The sequence below is a fragment of the Rhinolophus sinicus genome, linkage group LG05 (assembly GCF_036562045.2).
Source record: "Rhinolophus sinicus isolate RSC01 linkage group LG05, ASM3656204v1, whole genome shotgun sequence".
Lineage (NCBI taxonomy): Eukaryota > Metazoa > Chordata > Mammalia > Chiroptera > Rhinolophidae > Rhinolophus > Rhinolophus sinicus.
Window position 1 is genome coordinate 22,443,086 of NC_133755.1, and position 19,058 is coordinate 22,462,143.

General features: G+C 36.2%; 1 protein-coding gene across 2 annotated transcripts; it reads right to left on the reverse strand.

Moving 5' to 3' along the window:
• Window positions 1–943: 943 nt before the first annotated feature.
• FAM98A (family with sequence similarity 98 member A) lies at window positions 944–16,230 on the reverse strand. 2 transcript variants are annotated; one of them, XM_019741901.2, is made up of 8 exons: window positions 16,057–16,219; window positions 13,325–13,473; window positions 11,053–11,187; window positions 7,342–7,526; window positions 6,243–6,323; window positions 5,565–5,681; window positions 2,809–2,976; window positions 944–2,726 (listed from the first exon to the last, which is right to left on the reverse strand). In XM_019741901.2, the coding sequence occupies exons 1-8, from the start codon at window positions 16,107–16,109 to the stop codon at window positions 2,064–2,066; spliced, it is 1,551 nt and encodes a 516-aa protein (XP_019597460.2). In that variant the 5' UTR covers window positions 16,110–16,219; the 3' UTR covers window positions 944–2,063. The 2 variants fall into 2 exon arrangements, with proteins under 2 accessions (XP_019597460.2, XP_074187990.1); XM_074331889.1 differs by lacking the exon at window positions 7,342–7,526 and having other exon boundaries at window positions 16,057–16,230.
• Between the last annotated feature and the right edge of the window lie 2,828 nt (window positions 16,231–19,058).

Sequence of the window (19,058 nt, forward strand, 5' to 3'; positions counted from 1 at the left end):
GGAAAAAAAATTCTCATTTGAAGCAGAAAATAAAGGTGCAAATTTTAGAGCCATCATGGAGAAATGTTACAATTTGCTTCCTTCCATGTTCATATTTGAAAAGCAATCTATTAACTATAAAAATAAACCAAAATTATGTCAAAGGAATGAAACAGTCCTTAGGCATTTTGTAGAATATGAGGCTACAAAGGAAAGCAAATGCTAAGGTAAATGTGCATACATTCTAAGATATTTTCAGATACAAAATCTTGACAATTTTATTTCTAATAGGAAACTGCTATGCAACTAAAGATTTTAACAGCATAAAGAGATCAACACAATTTTCAAGACAGAACTTAAAAATTTTAATTATAAAGTATTTTAAAATGTCTTCAAGTTTGAACATTTTAGAATGGTATATGCTAGCCAAAAAAATCTAATATATTAACAAAATGATCAAGGTAGGCTTTCAAAAATAGTTTTAGCTATCAAAAGAATATGCTTATCTCCATAGCGAATAGAGTATTTTTAATGGTAAGACTAATCGATTCTTTAAAAAACTCAGGAAAAGGAAATACTGTTTCTTTTTACAAACATATATTGACATTTTCAATTCACTCATTTCAGGAAAAATGTCCCTTATTCTTAGGAAGAATGAAAAAACAAAATAAAACAAAAAATCCTAAAAGATTAGGGCCATCGTTACTTTGCCTAAAAAATTGTGGCAACAGCTACACCCAGTGGCCACAGATAAGTAGTGCAATTTTCTAGCTATAGTATTATAGTAAAAGGTAAATTTGGAAATGGCTATTTTTCAATTTATTTAAGGTTTTAGGGTAAGAGTTATCTTTTGCTACAAATTATGTTTTAAGTGAACACTCAAAAATCCTCGGTGGAACAAAGGCTAGCAAGTGTCCAGAATAATTCAGTTAAAAAAAGTAGCTAAAATAAAACTCAAACCAGATAGAATGTACAGATACTTTATTGCTCATCTTTCACACAAAGCATACCTCCAGCCATTTTCTTTCACAGCTTGACAATGTTTAAGTATACAAAAACCCAGCAAGAAGCTTCATGTCATGTAGATTTCAGTAAAGGAGAATGTAAAACATCAACTCAGCCAGGCTTTTGTTTTCTGCAGCAATAATAAAGGGCCTCCTGCACTAAGCAAGTCTGTCCATACTCTGTAGTGCATTTCTTTCATTACAAAAATGTCTCCTTCCCAAAGCAAACTAACTTGTATTTGCTGAGCCAGTGGTATTAACTCGTGCATAAAACAAATTTCAGTTTGCTATTTCTTCTAGATTTCAAGTAAAAATAAGGTTGAAAGAGGAACTTGTTTTGAATGGATGCAGGTCATTTTGAATTGCTAGACTTAACTAAATGCCTACATTACTATAGAGTCACACTTAGTTTGCTTTTATAATCCTTGTTGATTTTGGCCGTGTTCAAGGTTTTCAGAGTTCCGCTTGTGTTAGAGTATTCCATCAAAAGGATAAGGCTACTGAATGTGCTATCTGCAGAAGAGCTCATTTAATAGGAACTGATCTGAAAGTTCTATCATGAAGCAAATGTGGCATAACCTCTCTGAAAAAAAACCAATCAGGGCAGAACTGTACTTGAAAAATAGACATTAGAATACTATAAGGAAAACACATATAAATGCATTGTTAATATGAGGAATGTTTCCTAGTTGTAAGTCTAAAAAAATCTAGGAGAATCCTCATCTTTAAAACTGCATATTGAAGACATGAAAACTACTTATTCAAGTAATTTTTTCAAAAAAGTATGCATGTTCTGACTGTGGAATTAGTCTACTGGTCAATTAAAGGCAATTTTAATTACCTTTTAAAAAATTCTTCATACAAAGGAGAGATGTTGTGTGTGTGTCAAATAAACAGCAGTATGTAAGTCCATTAAAAAAAACCCCAACAAAACTGAATGAAGACCTACAAATGCTTATGCCAAGCAGGAATCTGCCTGCCCCCTGTGGTCTCACATTAATTCAAAATCATGCTGGATTCAGGATTCTGAAACTAAGCTTCTATTACTTGAGCTCTAGCAAAATGTGAGGTTCTGTAGCCTCAACTAGTATAATGTCTTCCCTGTCCAAATCCAGAATGATTATACTGATAACCTCCATGTTGGAAGTGCTGTTCAAACTGTCCCCCTTGGTGATAACTCTGGCTTCCCCTTCCTCCCCAACCGCCTCCCTGGCCTCCGCGTCCACCTCGGCCTCCACGACCACCTCTCCCTCCTCGGCCACTGCCTCGATCACCATGGTGCCCGCCATCTTGGTATCTATTATCCTGCTGGTATCCACCACCCTGGTATGCACTTGCTGTGTATGTAGACGTTTGGAAGCCACCATAGCCACCACCTTGGTAGCCACCACTGTGGCCACCATGATAGCCACCTGGCTGGAAGCCTGAATCTCGATAACCACCATCTTGGTAGCCACCTCCTCCTCCACTCGCTCCATCTGTCCAGCCTCCTTGATGCTTACTTCCTCTTCCTCCCCCTCGGCCACCATGGTCGTAGCCACCACGTCCACCTCTCCCTCCTCCTTGATCATGACCTCCTCGTCCTCCGTATGAGGAATGTTCATAACCACCTCTCCCTCCTCCTCGGCCTCCTGTTTGCTGCTGGGGGCCATCTTGTCTTTTCTGCCATGGTGGCATCTCTGGGGGTGGAGGTTCAATTTCATTGGGTCTACCTCCTCTGTCAGGCACCCTGCCCATCAACACCTATGGGATAAGAAAGAGATTTGAAACTATTTTATTTTGTAAACAGAAATAAATGTAAGCAAGATAAAGGAACTCTAATCACCTTATTGATGGCACAGGCTGTCTTTTCTCTTATTGAGCCACTGCTTGTCCTTAAAATCTTTGACAAGTCTTGTCTTGCAGCCAAAAGATGGGCAACAGAAATAATACTTTTAGGAGATAAGAGTGAACGTCTCGGCTGGTAAACCTTTGCTAATTTCTCTGTCTGAGTCTGTTGAAGGAAAGTATTCAAAGGTAAATGTCAGTTTTCAAAATGACAAACATTCATGTTAAATAAGTTAAAGATCTCTAAAATGTCTGATAACAATATTTACTAGGCTCTACATGGGAGGAAAAGGTTATATACTCACCATTGCTCCTACCTAGTCAAGAACTATAATGTCTTACAGCACTGCAAGAAACGATGGGGTGCGTTTTGGGGTAAGGTGGAGGAGGAATACACGGGTTAGAGGAGCTTCCTTTACGACTGTGGGGCCAAAAAGGTAGAAAGGTTCCCCCTGCCACTGGTCTCAGATCATTTGCTTTTTATTATTCCCATCTTTGCTTACTATGAGATAAAAAATGTTAGTTGTGTCTAATTTGTACTAATTATATTAACATGATACATTTCTTACAAAAGTGATCCCCCTACTTAATACTTTCCTCTTTTCTAAGAAAAAAGGGTCTACCTTAACCACTTAGTAGAAGTATAAGTTAATGATTAAGGAAATTAGCTCAAAGAGATAAATCACTGGAAAATTAGAAAACTGGGCAAGGCATTTAACTCTATTTCAAATAAAAGACCACAAAAGGTAAATGAACAAGGGATATAAAGAGAAAGTTCACACAAGAGAATGTAAGTTTGAACAAACGTAAACATTTTTTTTCCCTCCAGGCAGAAATCAATAGATGCAAATTAAAGTAACCTAAATTTTGGGAAACAGCAACAATCTTCTATGTACTAAATTTTGGAAGCAACAGCTACAATACACAGCAAATCGGCACAAGAACACAAATATATGGTAAGTCTTTCAGTTATATGCAGGTACTCAAATATTGGTCGTAAATGTTTAATTATATTATGTGAAAAAATAGAATGTAAAAAACTATGTTTATTATGATTGTTTATATGGACAAAGAAAGAAAGATAATACTAAAAATGAAAAGAGCTATTGTGGTTAAGACAATGGGATGATCAATGACTTTTTATTTTAAGAAACTTCTTTAATAATTAAAAGGATAGAGAGATTGTCATTCCATCTCTCTGGGGAATGTCTTATATTTTGCTTGTAGACACTATTGTACCTAAATAGGTGCTCAATCATTGTTTGTTGAATGGAAACAAACACCTTTCAAGAAATGGTTTCATATATGTTTCAAATAAAACTAACTTAAAATGCAATTTCAAAGTGAGCTATACATGCATAAATTTCATTACATGAAAAAAAATTTCACTTTGTGCATATGAAAGTAATTTCTATAAAATAATTAAAAACGAAGTTGCAAAGTGAGATATCAGTATGTAAATTCCATTAAATGAAAAAATCCTCCTCAATATATTGATGTATTTCATACAATCATTGTGTATTATCGTTCAAAAGACTCTTAAATATCACCTAGATTAACTGTGGCACTTTAAAGATGTCAAAAATGAAGAGTAAATGGAAGCTCAGACATACTGTATCAGGATGCCAGCCTTAAGGCCACTGATGGCAGTGCCAAGACCAGAACCCCAGAGTAAATGCCTCAGTCAGTGCACGTTCATCAGTCATTATGTTTTTCTAGCTGACAGTGCAGGTTATTGTTTTTGAAGTGTATCTACCATGCTGAGAGTGAAATGGTTGTTTTTATCAAAAATAATTTAAGAAAGGACTGGTGTTTCCTAAATAGCAATCACAGAAGGGAACAATTTACTCCGGGTGTTACTATTGACTAGCTGGGAGGTATTAGGTACTCTCCCATTTATCTCAGTCTCCACAGTTTTAGTTGCAAAATGAGGGTAGTAAAGACTGACTTCTAAGACCCTTTCCAACGCTAACATATTGTAACCCAATAAATATCTACCTCAACAATTTAGCAGCAAAATAGGACTGTGCTAAGGTTTAAAGATTTAAGGGGAAACTAACATATTGGCAAGATTATTGGATAACTAAAAAAAAAAATCATTTTCTAAAATTCAGAGAAAAATCTGTTTTCAAAAGGGAATGCACTATTAAAGCGGCATCTAATACACATCTGGACTAACCTCCACATAAATTCAAGGATTAGTTCCATTTCAGGGTTCTAAGAAGGTCAAATTAATCAACTGTGTCCATTAATTTCCACTTATTGATCATATAGTGGATATTTAATAAATATCTGTTGAATGACTGAGACCTTTAACTGGATTATCTCATTTAAGTTGAAATAAGTTGTATGTCTTCCCAGATCCTCCAATTCTTTATTTGATCTTGCTAACTCCAGCATTTCTAAATTTAATCAGCAAATTAAATTGTTAGCTTAACAATTATACAAAGTACAGTACACAAATAATTACAAAATTTATTATTTTAGTAATTTTCAGATACTCTCTGTTTCTCTCACAAATGAGTACGGCCTATAGAGTCTATAACATATGATTCTGTTGAAAAGCATTTAAAAATTGAAAAATAAGTGTTTCCATTATTGCTGACTAGCTGAAAAAAGTCACTCAGCAACTCACTTAAGTTCCTGTGTATGTCTCCTATGTATTTTGCTTGTCGTCTCCTCTATATCTCAACTGGGAAAGCTTAAGGATCATGTCTATAAATACTCTACTCTTCTAAATTATTTAATGTGTACCTTAGCTCTGTCAGACCAACCAAAAGACTGGACAGTGACATCCAAACGTTTTATTAGCAGCTTTCTCCGAACTTCATATTCATTGGCTATGGCTTGGTTAATTGCTTCTATCTTTTCCTGAAACAAAATTGAAAAAAAAAAAGCAGTATTTAAATCTGCTTGACCCCTGTTCCAACAGGGCAGAAACTGTGTTTATTTTTATTCATAACTGAATCCCCAGCACTTAGCATAAAATAAGTTATTTAATAAATATAATAAAAGTCATAATTATTAAGGAAGTGTTAGGCAAAATAATGTCTCAAAACAATAATGAATATGTAAAGTACAAAATTCTCATTTAGCTTTCTCAGAATTCACTGTGTGAAGCTCAGTCCCATGAAGTGTTTGTCTTGAAGGCAACCCACTTGGCAATTAGAAACATACATCGTACTAAACTTCAAGTTATTTTAATCAGCTGTGTGAAATATTTACAAATTATGACATAAGTGCTTCTAATTTTACACAAGTAAAATTATTCTGCGTAAATCTTAAGATTCACCAAAATGATTCTAAGGATGTCCACATAGGAAACTACAAATCAGACAATACAACTTAAAAAGCACAAACTGTTAAGTGTTGATATAAATATCTTGACATAGATGGTTCCTTACAAATTTACTCAAGATGTTCACTACTCACCCAGTGGGCTGGTCCCATTGACTTCTTCAATAAAGGCTTTCCCACATGATTCGGCGGAACTTTTGCTAATGTTTCCTTTAACTGACACAAAAACATAAATGAATGAATAAACAAATCTAAAAGTAACACATATCCTCCTTATCTTCCCAAGTCCCATCATATCTTGCCATCAAAAGAAGGTTCCTGACAGAGGCAAAGGTGGAGGATGTTTTGAAATGTACAAGACCCACACAATAAAGACACTCACTTGTCCCACTCCTCACGTGCCTGTGGAAGCATGATTCCTCCACTGCACCTAGAACAGTGCCTGCCAACAGCAGGCACTCAATGTGTATTTGCTGAATGGATGAATGAACACACAGGAAAATATGGACTATGGATACATTGCTGCTCCCCTGTAGAGTTCAGCCAGATTTGTGCATCATGATGTCCACCGGCCCCACAATGCAAATGTACCAGTTCTCAGAGTCCAGCAGATTGGCACACAGAGAGTAACTCTGCTATAACAAATATCATGCCCTTCATTAATTTTTCAAACTGCTTGCACCTAATCAATTATTTACGAAACCTTTTAACTGTTGGTAATTTGTGGTATAAAAATAATTCTGACTTATTGTTACATACTAGATTGTGTTAAAGTCAATGAATGTAACTTGCCAACTGAACCATATAAGATTCGAAGTGACTGGATGAAAAACTAAGAACATTAACATCCTTTTCTGTCCAGTCAATGGGGAGGAGAGTGGTAACATTTAATGATAAAGACCTTAAAATTAATTGTATAAAAGTTCAATGATAAAGTAATTTTTAAAAGGACTTAATTCTTTTTACATTGTATCTAGTTTATTTCAGCTTATAAATCAAAGTGTAAACTTTCCTTTTTGAAAAAGAGACATGCTAAGATGTTAAAAAAAACCAAAAAACTAAAATACTAATTTTTCTTTAAGGCATGTAGGATTTAAAACCCAAAACTCATTTAGTAACAATTATTTAATAATATGCACATTAGGTTCCCATTAAGAGAAATTAACTTGCTTTATTTCAAACAAATGTAGGACTATGCCTTTAATACACTACAATCTGGTACTAAAGGTCTTACTTTTTTTTCAATCCCGCTGAAGAATTGGAACATAGTTATATTGGCTGGAGGTTTGGACATTCCTAGAGCAATACATATGCCTTTCAACTCTTGAAAGACCTCACTACCGCCTCCTTCTTGAGCTTTTTTTGGAGGAGTATTCACACAGAGCATTCTGGCAGCTTCTAGTTCTGAGATGAGGTATGCTGAAGTAAACAAAATAAGATTTCAAAATGAGATACAGCTACAGTTAATAGTCATAAGTCTGGAGTCACAACTCTATAGACCTAATGATATGTAACTTTTAAAGCTGCAAGAATGGATAAAAACAAGAAAGGAAAACCATTTTTACCTCAAATGACATAACATATAAACTGGTTCTGTAATTCAGGTATTTAACAAATATATATTTAAAGGTTGATTTAAAAATAAGCGATTCTTCTTTGAAACCAAAGGAGCAAGGTAGATCACATCTAAAAAGCTAGATTCTTGCATTCTACTATTAAGGAACCTACAGAACAGGGGTTGGCATCTGTTGACAAATTTGCTAAAGGCGGTGGCAGGTGGCCAATTATCAGCAACAGTTATAAAGGTTATTATTTTCACTTCTCACCACTGATATGGACCAGTGATAGAACTATCTTGCCCTCTGATTTCCCAATACATCTGTTTAGAACTAGTGTGAGACAACATTTTTAAGTAGTCAAAGCTTAACTTACAGGAGAAGAGGAAAGGCTTTACTAAACTCCCCAAGTTCCCTTCTTATAGTCTCCTGTGGCCTAATGTCACCCTCTGCCTGTTCAAAAAAAACTCTCTTTCACCATCTATATTCTTCTCTGTATTCTCTTCCCTCCTACTTTCCTCATTCTAGTTCCCTCCCCTGAAAAAACAACAAAACTTTCTAATCATTTCTTGGCAGAGTCCTTTTGTATCAATATCATCCTGTGTGTTGATTTTCAGTCAGGTAAAATGAGGACTGCAATCTGCTTTAGGCAATTGAGGTAAAGATATAAATACTCAATCTTATTCCTTTAACCTTCCCAAGGACTTTTAAATTTTTATAAAAGATGATTAGTAATCATTTGTGTCTCGGGATTTCCAGTTATGTGACAAAGTGAGAATCTTCTGACAATATTAGAAAGATAGTTTTGAAAAAAGACATTTTCTGGGCTCGTAAGTTTTGAATTACAAAAGAATGATCAACTTGAATATTTTATTTCCTATACCCAAGGTGTAATCCTAAAAGTACAGGGATCATAATTTTGGCAGATCATTTCTGAAAAGCTGCCAACTCCTATTCTAGAACAATAAATACAACCAAGTTTCTGGAAAGGTCATTCTAAATAGGTTTGATAAAATCTAAACATGTTCCCTATAGCTAACTGTATGAGGTAAAAGATCAAAACAGTAAAACCCCACTGTCATGAAAATAATCACTGTTTTTACAAATAAGGTTTCACAGGAACACTGCCATACTCATTCATTTTCGTATCGTCTGTGGCTGCTTACAACATGCTACAACAGCAGAGTTAAAAGAGTTGTAACAGATCTCATGGCCCACCAAGCTGAAAATATTTATTATCTGACCCTTTAAGAAAGTTTGCCAACCCTTGTTCTAGAAAATCATATATTATATGATTTAATAAACTTGTTCTCTAAATTTAGGACAACATAGCTCAGGTATTCACAAAATTAGTTCACTAATACAATTACCATCAAAAAACATTAACTGTAGCTGATGTGTTCAAAGAACTAGGAAAGGCACTGGAGCTATAATACAAAACAAACAAAAAAGATTACCTCTGCTGACAATCTAGTTAGGAATAAAGAATAAATGCATAAAAGATGAATAGTACTTCATCTGTTAGAAACTCAGACAGCTGACTTACTTTATTTAAAGGGAGTAATCTGACAACCAGAAAGGCCAATGAACAAATAAAATAGTTCTAACCTGACACATGAGCGTTTTTCAGCCACTCATTTGAAGACTATTCTATTTTACTAACAATTCTAATGAGGTTTGTTTATTTTTCCTCTGAAAATACAATGTATTAAAAGATTTAAATCAGTAAGCTAAGGGTGCTGGAAGAAGTAACATTATAGCATCAAAGATGTGACAACTGATACTTGGAAAGATGAGAAATACTCATACAGAGCAAGTAGAGAATGAGTACATGTACACAAATACTACATGAGAGAGAGGATACAAACCGAGGGGAACATTTTAGAAAACGGAAGAAAGTAAAGATAAAGAGGAGGAAAGTGAGTTGCGTGTATGTGTGAAAAATTAAAAGCAGAATAACCTTTAGCTGACTTAGTCTTTTAGTTGAGGAGCAAATAGTTGCATGTTCTTGAAGAGTTTTGGAGGTGACAGCACGTTAAAATTGCTATTAGTATTGACACTGAGTGTGAAATAATCATGTTCTTCGCAGTCTGGTTAAGAGACTGGAAAGGGTTAAGGATATTAAGATTTATATGCACAGTGGTTTTTATAAGTATCAGCACTAAAAAGGCCAACCTGAGCTCTTAGGAAGAATTAGATATTCAGGGTGATTACTAAGCTTTCCACACAGCTGTTGTGTTCCTTTGTAAGATAATATATTCCAAGTACCAAATATTAGGTATTGGTAAGGATAAGCAGTGCTACTGAGGGAGAATCACTGTGTCGTATACTGTGCCTGAGCCAGTTATAGAAATTACACAATCTGAAGGTTACTGAATGCATGCATAAGAACTATATGCAGTAATATCAATATCTAAGGGAACATCTAACTTTATGGGCATATCCCGTCTACGCCCCCTTAACAATCATTTGACAAAAGGGAAGTTAAGAAAGTGATACTGGAATAACTTAGTGCCTAAGGATAATGGCTATGAACACATTTTCTTCCTTTAACTAAGTCTTCAAAACTGTAATTGTATCATTTTCTAGAAACCATAGTACGGTTGTAAAGACAAATATTTTAAAAATCCTTTGAACGGTGTTTGTCATATTAAAAATGGTAATATCCAGTTCACCAAAGCTTTACCTAAATGTGTCTCAGAATGCTACAAAAATCCTGAGTTTAGACTACTGGTTGGATTTATTGGAGAGTGTATTTAAGGCAATAAAATTTGTGAGTCTACTTACTGTTTTTCAGGGTGAAGAGAGAAATAGTAGTTAGTATAGAAAAAACATGGAAGGAAAGAACTTTTTATAATAATTTATTTCCCAGAATGATCAGTAAGTATAGGAACAAAGCAATTATAACTGCAGGAAATTTTCCATTGTAATTTGTCATATATACAAACAAAACCAAAATCCCCTAAACAATTACCCAACCACAAAGAAATAGCAACAAGATAAATATTTTAATTAAAAAAAATCTCCATGATTTCCACACTGTTTTCCCACTCTACTTTAAAATGTGCTTCTGTTTTAGAATGCTAAGGTTTAATGGTCACCCACTTGAACAACACTCCAGCACTACCTTTGGTCATATTGGCTGAAGCACAATAGCCTGAGTACCACCCAAGCTGAATGATAAAAGAGCAGCAATTACATACAACACAACACTGCTACCGGTGCAAAGGCCCACCATTAGCTTCTACACTGGAAATTTAACGAAATTTTCTTTAAAATTAGTATTCTGAATTAAATCTATAATGAAACAAAACAATACCAGCTAGTTTATTAGTCATGAAAAACAGAAATAGAAAATAATGGCTGCATTCTAGTAGCCATGAACTTACTGAGCAAAAGGAGGCAGTTCTTCTGAACGAGAAGGCGCTTGGTCACATCCCCAGATGTTAGTGAAAGATACGGACAGTTCATCTCCCCTAGGAGCCCACTCACCTCAAGCTGGAATTCTTCAGCTTCACTTGGGCCTTTTAAGAATTAAAATAATCTTGTTTAATAAAAATGATTCTTTTTTCCATTAGCATACTAGTTATATATAAACTGAAAATTTTAATAGGATTTTCCTAATACAAGTTCCTTTCTCTTCTAACTCATCCTTTCTCACACTGCTGACAATTTTCTTTCTTAAATACTTTCATTAGGTTATTCCCTTATTTGAGAATCTGCAATGGCTTCCTAATTTCTACCTCACCTGATCGAATTTTTCGGTCTGCCTTTTTAAAGACTCTTCGTAGCCCCTCCGCTTTACCCTTCCTTCCCAGTACATTGTTATACGTAGTAGTTCCTCCTACATGTACGTAGTAGTTATCGATTGGGTCCACAAATATTTCCTCTATTTGTGCCAGGCCTGTCTCATTTCCACTTCTGTGCCCTCACTTGTTACTCCCCGTGATGGATATGCCCTCGGCTCCTCCTCTACCCAATCCCACCTGTCTGTTAAAGCCCAGCTGTCTTGCTCCTTGATGAAATCCTCCCAAGTACTGCTGCACTTGCTGATTTTCTCCCCTGTAAACCACAGAGTGAAGCATTCAATTACTGTACGAATCTCTAGTTCTTTCATTCGTGCCAAATACTTCCAGTAAAACTAAATCTGAAGGTAGTGAATGTGACTTGTAGTTCTGTATTCCCATAACCTGTCAAGCAAAGAGTTCATTGGGGGAATCAAGGAATAACAATGTTCTTTCTTCCTATTTTGATGGTTGTCTATTCATATCACAGAAGAGCAAAAATTAAGTACCCAACTTTGAATGTCTTGATATGGATCCTTTTCCTCCTCTATAAAATAGGAAGACTGTATCATCAATATTTTGCAAACTGTGTTCTGTGAACTCCAGAGTTCCAGACGCCTTTAGAGGCAGCTGGGGAGGATGAGAGAGTTGTGCTAAAAGTACTCCCTCTCAACTTCAACTAGAACAGCTACACTTTAACCTGTTTTATGTATTGGCTTCTATAAAATGTTTTCATTTGAACCAAGTGGCTCTAGGTTATAAAGAGTTACCACACAGTACAGGTGTTTTCGAAAGTTCTTACAACCTCTGAAATGCTGAGTCAAGAGGCAGTTTTAAGAGCACTGGTTCCCAAATCTGACTGCTGAGGTTGACTGCTGGTTTTATCACTTACTGGCTGTGCGACCTCAGGCAATGTATTTAATCTCATTGTGCTTCCTTGTTTAATCTATAAAAGAGTAATAAACATTGCCTGGTAGGATAGCCTGGAGGTTTAAAGTTAACACATGGAAGTACTTAGAACATAATAAGTGCTCAATAACTGTAAGCTGTTGCTATCATTGTTATACTATACTCTCCTTAAAAATCGGAATTGGATGCAAGTAACATGTACATGCTAAATATACTAAACTTGCAAGGGTGAGCTCTTGACAATGGGATACTGTGAAAAAGAAAACGGGATTATGTGTATAGTTCTCCATAAGGGTGGATTAATAGGTGGGTGTTTTTCTTTGTCTCCTCCTATTATAGATTTACCTATAGTAGGAGGTAGAACCAGCTGGAGTGTCAGGTTCCAAGCCTTTGTCTCTTTTGCAAAGTCAACAAACTAATGCTAAAACAGTAACAAAATTGGCAAATATGAAACAGCTCTCTGATGCCATAAATCTGATGGTGTTGGATCTGGTTGTAATATATCTAGTGATACATTGTTATGATGCACAAACCTTAAGAAAGCATTCTCTTTCTCCTTATGTATAACAATTATAATGTGTTCACATGCTATATGAACTTCTGGAATCTAGTAGTCCCAAGAGAAAACCATCCTAATTTCTAGTTCAAGCCACCAATTTAAGATCTCACAAGGCATGTTTTACAAAGAATGGAAAGTTCATTTGTATTATATTTGTCTCCATTCTTCTGTATCTCAGTAATCGGGTCTTTTCAACTTCCACAAATTTTTAACAGTTGCATGACTATATTTGGGTTTTTCAACTTCCGAATCACCTTTCTCTAAAAACAATGGAGACAAAAAAAGTATTTGGTTTCTTTACAAATTTTTTTTTTTATATTTAGATAGAATTTGAAATTTTAGCTTTAGTACTGATAATGCCTCAATTTTATTTGTATATTTTGCACCTAAAACTGAATGTTTACTTACTGTTAGTTGCTTGCACATTTTCCTCCAGTTTACAGAGCACTCTTAATTCAGACACCAGCCAAGCACAGAGTTTGGTAAACTCAGGGGAACTGGCTCCAGCAGAGACTGCCTGAGACAGAGCGCCATCTTCTAACAATGGACCCTTGTAACTGGTGAGTTAAGAAATCACACTTCAGAAAAACATAAAATCACACCTAATATGTTAGACACAATATATTTATGTATTATTTGTATAAGTAAGCAATAGTTTAATAACAATAAGTTGTGATGACCAATTTCTAAACTTGTAAATACAACTAAAATTTAGAACTACACTAAACCATTAGAAAAACAAGGTAAGTGGTAACTGTATTTCAACCCTTCAAAATATATGTGAATTTTTAATAGAATCAACTATACTAAATTATATCAACTTCTATACATTTATTGAAAACTCTTATGTACAAAGTTTTATTTCTTACTTTAACTGAACTGAGTATTAAAACCAGATTTAATAAGTGATAGCTAGTTATACTATAGTTCACTATTTCAGAAAAAAAAATAAATTTAGGTTATCTTTTCTAGATGTTTTTCCAAAAATAAATTAGGTTTTTAATAACTTTCTTTAAAAACAAAAATTTTCAAATTAATAATTTATTTATTTTTTCTATATTTAATGAGTTAAGACTAGTAAGATATACCAGTACCAGAGAAATGTCAAGATTGATTTAATAATTTCTGGCGAGTTGATGTTTGGGTGAACTGGTACAAATGAATCCGAATCTTTTGTAAGTAATTCAAATGCAATTCTAAAAAATTATTAAACATTCAAACATTCATAAAAGACAATAGTAATAATGAACCCCAATCTAGAATATGGCTAGAATTAAAGATTTCATCATTCTCAAAGTAATTTTAAAATATATATTCTCCTGAAGATTACTTTATCTTCTTTTAAATGAAATACTAATAAACAGCTATTAAAGATGATATATTAAACATGCTTTAGATAATTCAATGTTTTGAGGTACAGAGATGTTAGAGAAATGACAATACTCAATCCTTTTAAAATACAATTACATGTTTACACATTGAATGGAGTGGAAAAAGTGTTGCACAAAAATTAGATTACATATACTCTGGCATCTAAATTCAAAACCGCACATTATTAGACACTGGGATGCAGAGAGTAGGCCTAGAAATTTCTCGTGTTACATATTTAGATTTTGTTCGTTTATTCTACAGGGAAGAAACAGTATCCATCACCAATTGTTAGGTGACGTCTATCCATGCAGAACAACTGCATTTAAGTAAGGTCTACCTTGTTTTCTCATCCTACTGCTCTTTCAACACTCAAGTATCACTTCTAAGAAGCTTCTAGGACTTCCTATTGCAGTAAAGGGGCTCTCCCCAAATTGTCTCAAGGTATGTTCTTAGCGTGAACCTCTCTTTCACCTCACTTTGTCCTCATAAATGCTCAGCCCAACACTGCCGCAGAACAAGCATTCCTCAAAAATATTTACTGAATGAATAGATTCATGTGTGAGCAAGTATTTAGTCTGAGATGTCCACCAAAAGAGTCCACTTTGCTGAATGTGACTTTTACTTACGCTCTAATGGAAGAAATAAGTCCCTTAAAGTCTGGAATATTCATGAAAATTCAGAGCAAGTTCCAAAAAAAGAACAACGGTAATTCACTTTGACAAAGAAAGGTGATGAGTACTCTTAACTAAAAACTTCTACCAGGACAGACTTTGGGAACCCTCCCCGTGTCCTTTCCTAAAGGTTTCCCTCAAACGTTTCCATGTTATACAAAAGCCTAGGGAAAGGTTTTGATAAAGGGCATGTTATTTTATAATTACAGCCAGCTAAACCTGTCATTTTTTGACCCATACCTATAGACAAATATTTAATCAATTCGTTTCTGGAACCACATTTAGCCCAAGAGATTCTAAGTTTTCAAGTTTTAATAGAGTACACTGATCTGGGTGACCCAATGAAATAAGAAGCCCTATTTTCAGCTTCTAGGTATGAATTATGATTATCCAACCATAACTGTCAGGAAGAGAGACAAAATACACAACAAATATGCAGGGACTTGGGGGGTGAAGATGACCCTAAGGGTAAGGGCTAATAATAATAATAACAACGGCTCAGAGAAGCAGAGTGTCACAGCCAAGGGAACTGCCAGTGGTCCCCATGGCTGTGACAGGTTAGGAGCACACGTGAGCTCGCCAGCGGAGCGGATGCAGCTGCACAGACATGTGGCTGGGTGCATGCAGAGATGACTGGGCAAAGGAGATTTCTTTGAAAGAAGTGGGGTGAGGTAGGAGTAGGGGCTCAAGACAGGAGTAGAAAGTTTGGAGGACAAGTAGAAAAACAGAGAAGCAACTTTGGCAACCTCTAGAGTGAGGAGATAGGGCAGGAGGATGGGGAGCAAGCAAGGAGAGAAGCTCAGGGAGGGGGGTGGCGAACACCACAGCCCAGACAATGACACGCATGACTGACAAACGCTGCGGGTAACTCGGCTGCAGGGAGCACAGAAAAGGCCTACGGGCGTCGCATTTGTAGGGCTCCGACCCGGTAGGGCAGAGAGTGGACGTGGCATTGGGGTCCCGGAGCCACAGGGGGCGAAAGCCAGCAGCCACGGGGTGCGGTGTGGAGAGACAGGTGTCTCCGACTAGGGCGCAGGAGGTGTTCCCCCGAGACCGGCAGTGTGGGTTTTGGGAGACCCCATGCCCTGGCAGTCTTACCCTAGATCTTCCAACGACTCCAAGATGTCAGTCTCCATGAGGTCACACTCCATGCTACTGTGGTATTCAAATTTCCGAGTCGTCAGGCTCCCCTCTTCGCCGGCAACGCGTACACTCACGCATGCGCTGCCTCCCCGGAACTTCCAAATCGACAGCTGGCGCCTCAGTGTCCGCACTGCGCATGTCCCGAGCGTGCGCAAGAAACTTAGTCCCGCCTGCTTCCCCACCCCTGCGGGAGGAAAGATTACCGGGTGGCACAATGCTGCACATGCGTATTACTGAATAATGAGGCCAGCTGCCCAAAGAAGGGCAGGAGGACTGGCTGCGTGGCAGCAGGGCGTGGGGACCAGGAGAGGGAGGAAAATTCTAAACTCTTAATTGGGTGTACGCATGTGCGAATCTTGGGGAGAGAAGGGCGGGGTAGGAGCTTGGGGGTCTCTAGATATGGGTGGGTGTTGGCTGTGAAACTGTCTCTGCGTCCCAAGGAGTAGCCGGAGTGGCTGTCTGCAGCCTGCCAGCGTAGTCTAGCCTTAGCTGTGGGTCCTGAAAAGAGGGAAAATTCATAAGCTCCGGTTTAATTTCTTAGGACAGGGGTAGACCGACCAAGTGTTGAGACTGGCAGATAACATGCCTTTTGGTATCCCTGTGGCTGCAGTGGCTGTATTTCAGGATTAGGGAGGAGTCAACTTTCTTTTGACTTGGACGTATTCGGAAAGTTGTTGCGTTTGCCCCTTTGCATTCTTCTTAAGCCCTTCCCAGACTAAGCATCTTATTTTGGGGGGAGGAGAGGGAGAAGGGCGGACAGAGGAGGGCTTCGCTCCGTATTAAATAGAATATATTTAAAGCCACGCGCTAGACAGTGAAGAAACTTTTAATCTGTAATGCAATTGCTTTTGATGTTATTTGGTTGGGTGTGACATTCAGTTCACGAGGGGTTATGATTTCTTGGCAGTTGTTGGTTGGGTATATGCTTAGAAGTTATTAAAAATGAAAAAAAATGTTTTCTAAGTGAGGACATATTTAGAGAATTCTATTTAACATAAATTGACATAATGTTGCATTGTGTAGACATTTAATTCGTTTTCACATTGGTACCAGCAGATTTTATTTTGTAGTTCTCAAACATTTTCATGTCGAATGGATAAATGCCCCCTATACCTTTTTTTTTTACTTCCTTATTTTGCATCATCTAGAGTGGGGGAAGGAGTTAACATTTATAATGTAGCCAAAGTGTGCTTGACATGGTATTACTCCCGTGATCCATATTGTTTTATGCAATCATCATAGGGCTGTGTATGTGTTACTCCCATTTTACAGATTAGGCCACTGAGGCTCAGTGGCTTCATGATCTGTCAAAATGGTAAGACCAATAAGGACTGGATTTTGAGACTGAGGCATATCTGAAGCAATATTCCTTCTCATTTGACTAGTCAAATAAGGTTTTATAAGCGGGATGTGAAAAGATAGGAAGATCAAGCTAGTTGAATTTGTTTCAGCTTATATATGTTGTACATAATTACCTTATAATAAAAATGGAATAATCATTTGTTCTCATAAGGTTGTCTAAGCCGCTAAATAAAAAGTAAGGCTTAATTCACAATCAATTTGAGGAAAAAAAAAAGGTTCACTTTTCTATGTAAGTTGTAACATATACTATTATTAGTCAGTGAACAAGTGATGATCAGTTCTCCTTCCATCATCATATATTTGATCCCTTTTACCCTCATCTATCACCACCCTCCTCCCTTACCCTCTGGTAACCACTAAAATAGTTTGTGTCTATGAGTTTTATTTATTTATTTGTCTTGTTCCTTTGTTGTTTTCAGTTTTATATCCTACATATCAGTGAAATCATATGGTTCTTGATTTTTTCTGTCTGACTTATTTCACTTAGCATAATAATCTAAAGATCCATCCATGTTATTGCAAATGGCACTGTTTCATCTTTTCTTATGGCAGAATAGCATCCCATTGTGTATATATACCACATCTTCTTTATCCAATCATCTGTCGAAGGACACTTTGGTTGTTTCCATGTCTTGGCCACTGTAAATAAAGCTGCAATGAACATCGGAGCACATATATCTTTTTTTTAAAAATTTATTGGGGTGACAATTGTTAGTGAAATTATATAGATTTCAGGTGTAGGAACACATATATCTTTACGGATAAATGTTTTCAGAGTTTTTGGGTATATAGCCAGGAGAAGGATTGCTGGGTCATATGGTAATTCTATTCTTAATTTTTTGAGGAATCTCCACACTGCCTTCCATAGCAGCTGCACCAATCTTCATTCCCACCAACAGTGTATGAGGGTTCCTTTTTTCTCCACAGCCTCTCCAACACTTGTTATTATTTGTCTTGTTGATGATAGCCATTCTAACTGGTGTGAAGTGATAGCTCATTGTAGTTTTTATTTGCATTTCTCTGATGATTAGTGATGTTGAGCATCTTTTCATATGTCTGTTGGCCATCTGTACATCAGGTATCTTTGAGAGATGAGTTTTTCTGTGTTGAAGATGTTCAACTCGAAATCACAAATGATATAAAAGACCTGCCTTTTCTGGTCTTGAAAAGAGTAAAGTGAAGTCATAGTTTACACTACTGAAAAAATGTAGAGGAGAAAATTGAAATGAAACTGATACCAATTTTCAGATGAGCATCTTTTTATGTCATAACCTTAAAAGTTATTATAAGAGAAATTTTGAATTATGTAGTTAAATTTATGCAGCTGAGAGTCTTAAGAAAGTTACTTATAAAACGTCTAGAAGGGTAATTTTTATAACGGCAATGAACTAGGTATATATTTGAACATAAGGTTTGTCATTTGTCATAGAAGTTTCTAAATCTTGATTAAATAGGCACCTAAAATAAATAATTTTTCTTTCTCAGATAAAAGAGTCTGAAAAATAGCAGCATTTCCCAGTTTTAATGAATTTGCCTTTAGAATGGCCCTCCAACAAGGAGAAAATGAGAAAAACCATAGATTTGCTCATGTTGCA

Coding starts and splice junctions, on each gene's coding strand:
- FAM98A (XM_019741901.2), bottom strand. CDS start 16,109: ATGGAGTGTGACCTCATGGAGACTGACATCTTGGAGTCGTTGGAAGAT. Junction 11,188..13,324: donor AAATGTGCAAGCAACTAACA/GTAAGTAAACAT, acceptor AATTCTTAAAAG/GCCCAAGTGAAGCTGAAGAA. Junction 7,527..11,052: donor GAACTGCCTCCTTTTGCTCA/GTAAGTTCATGG, acceptor TGTTTACTTCAG/CATACCTCATCTCAGAACTA.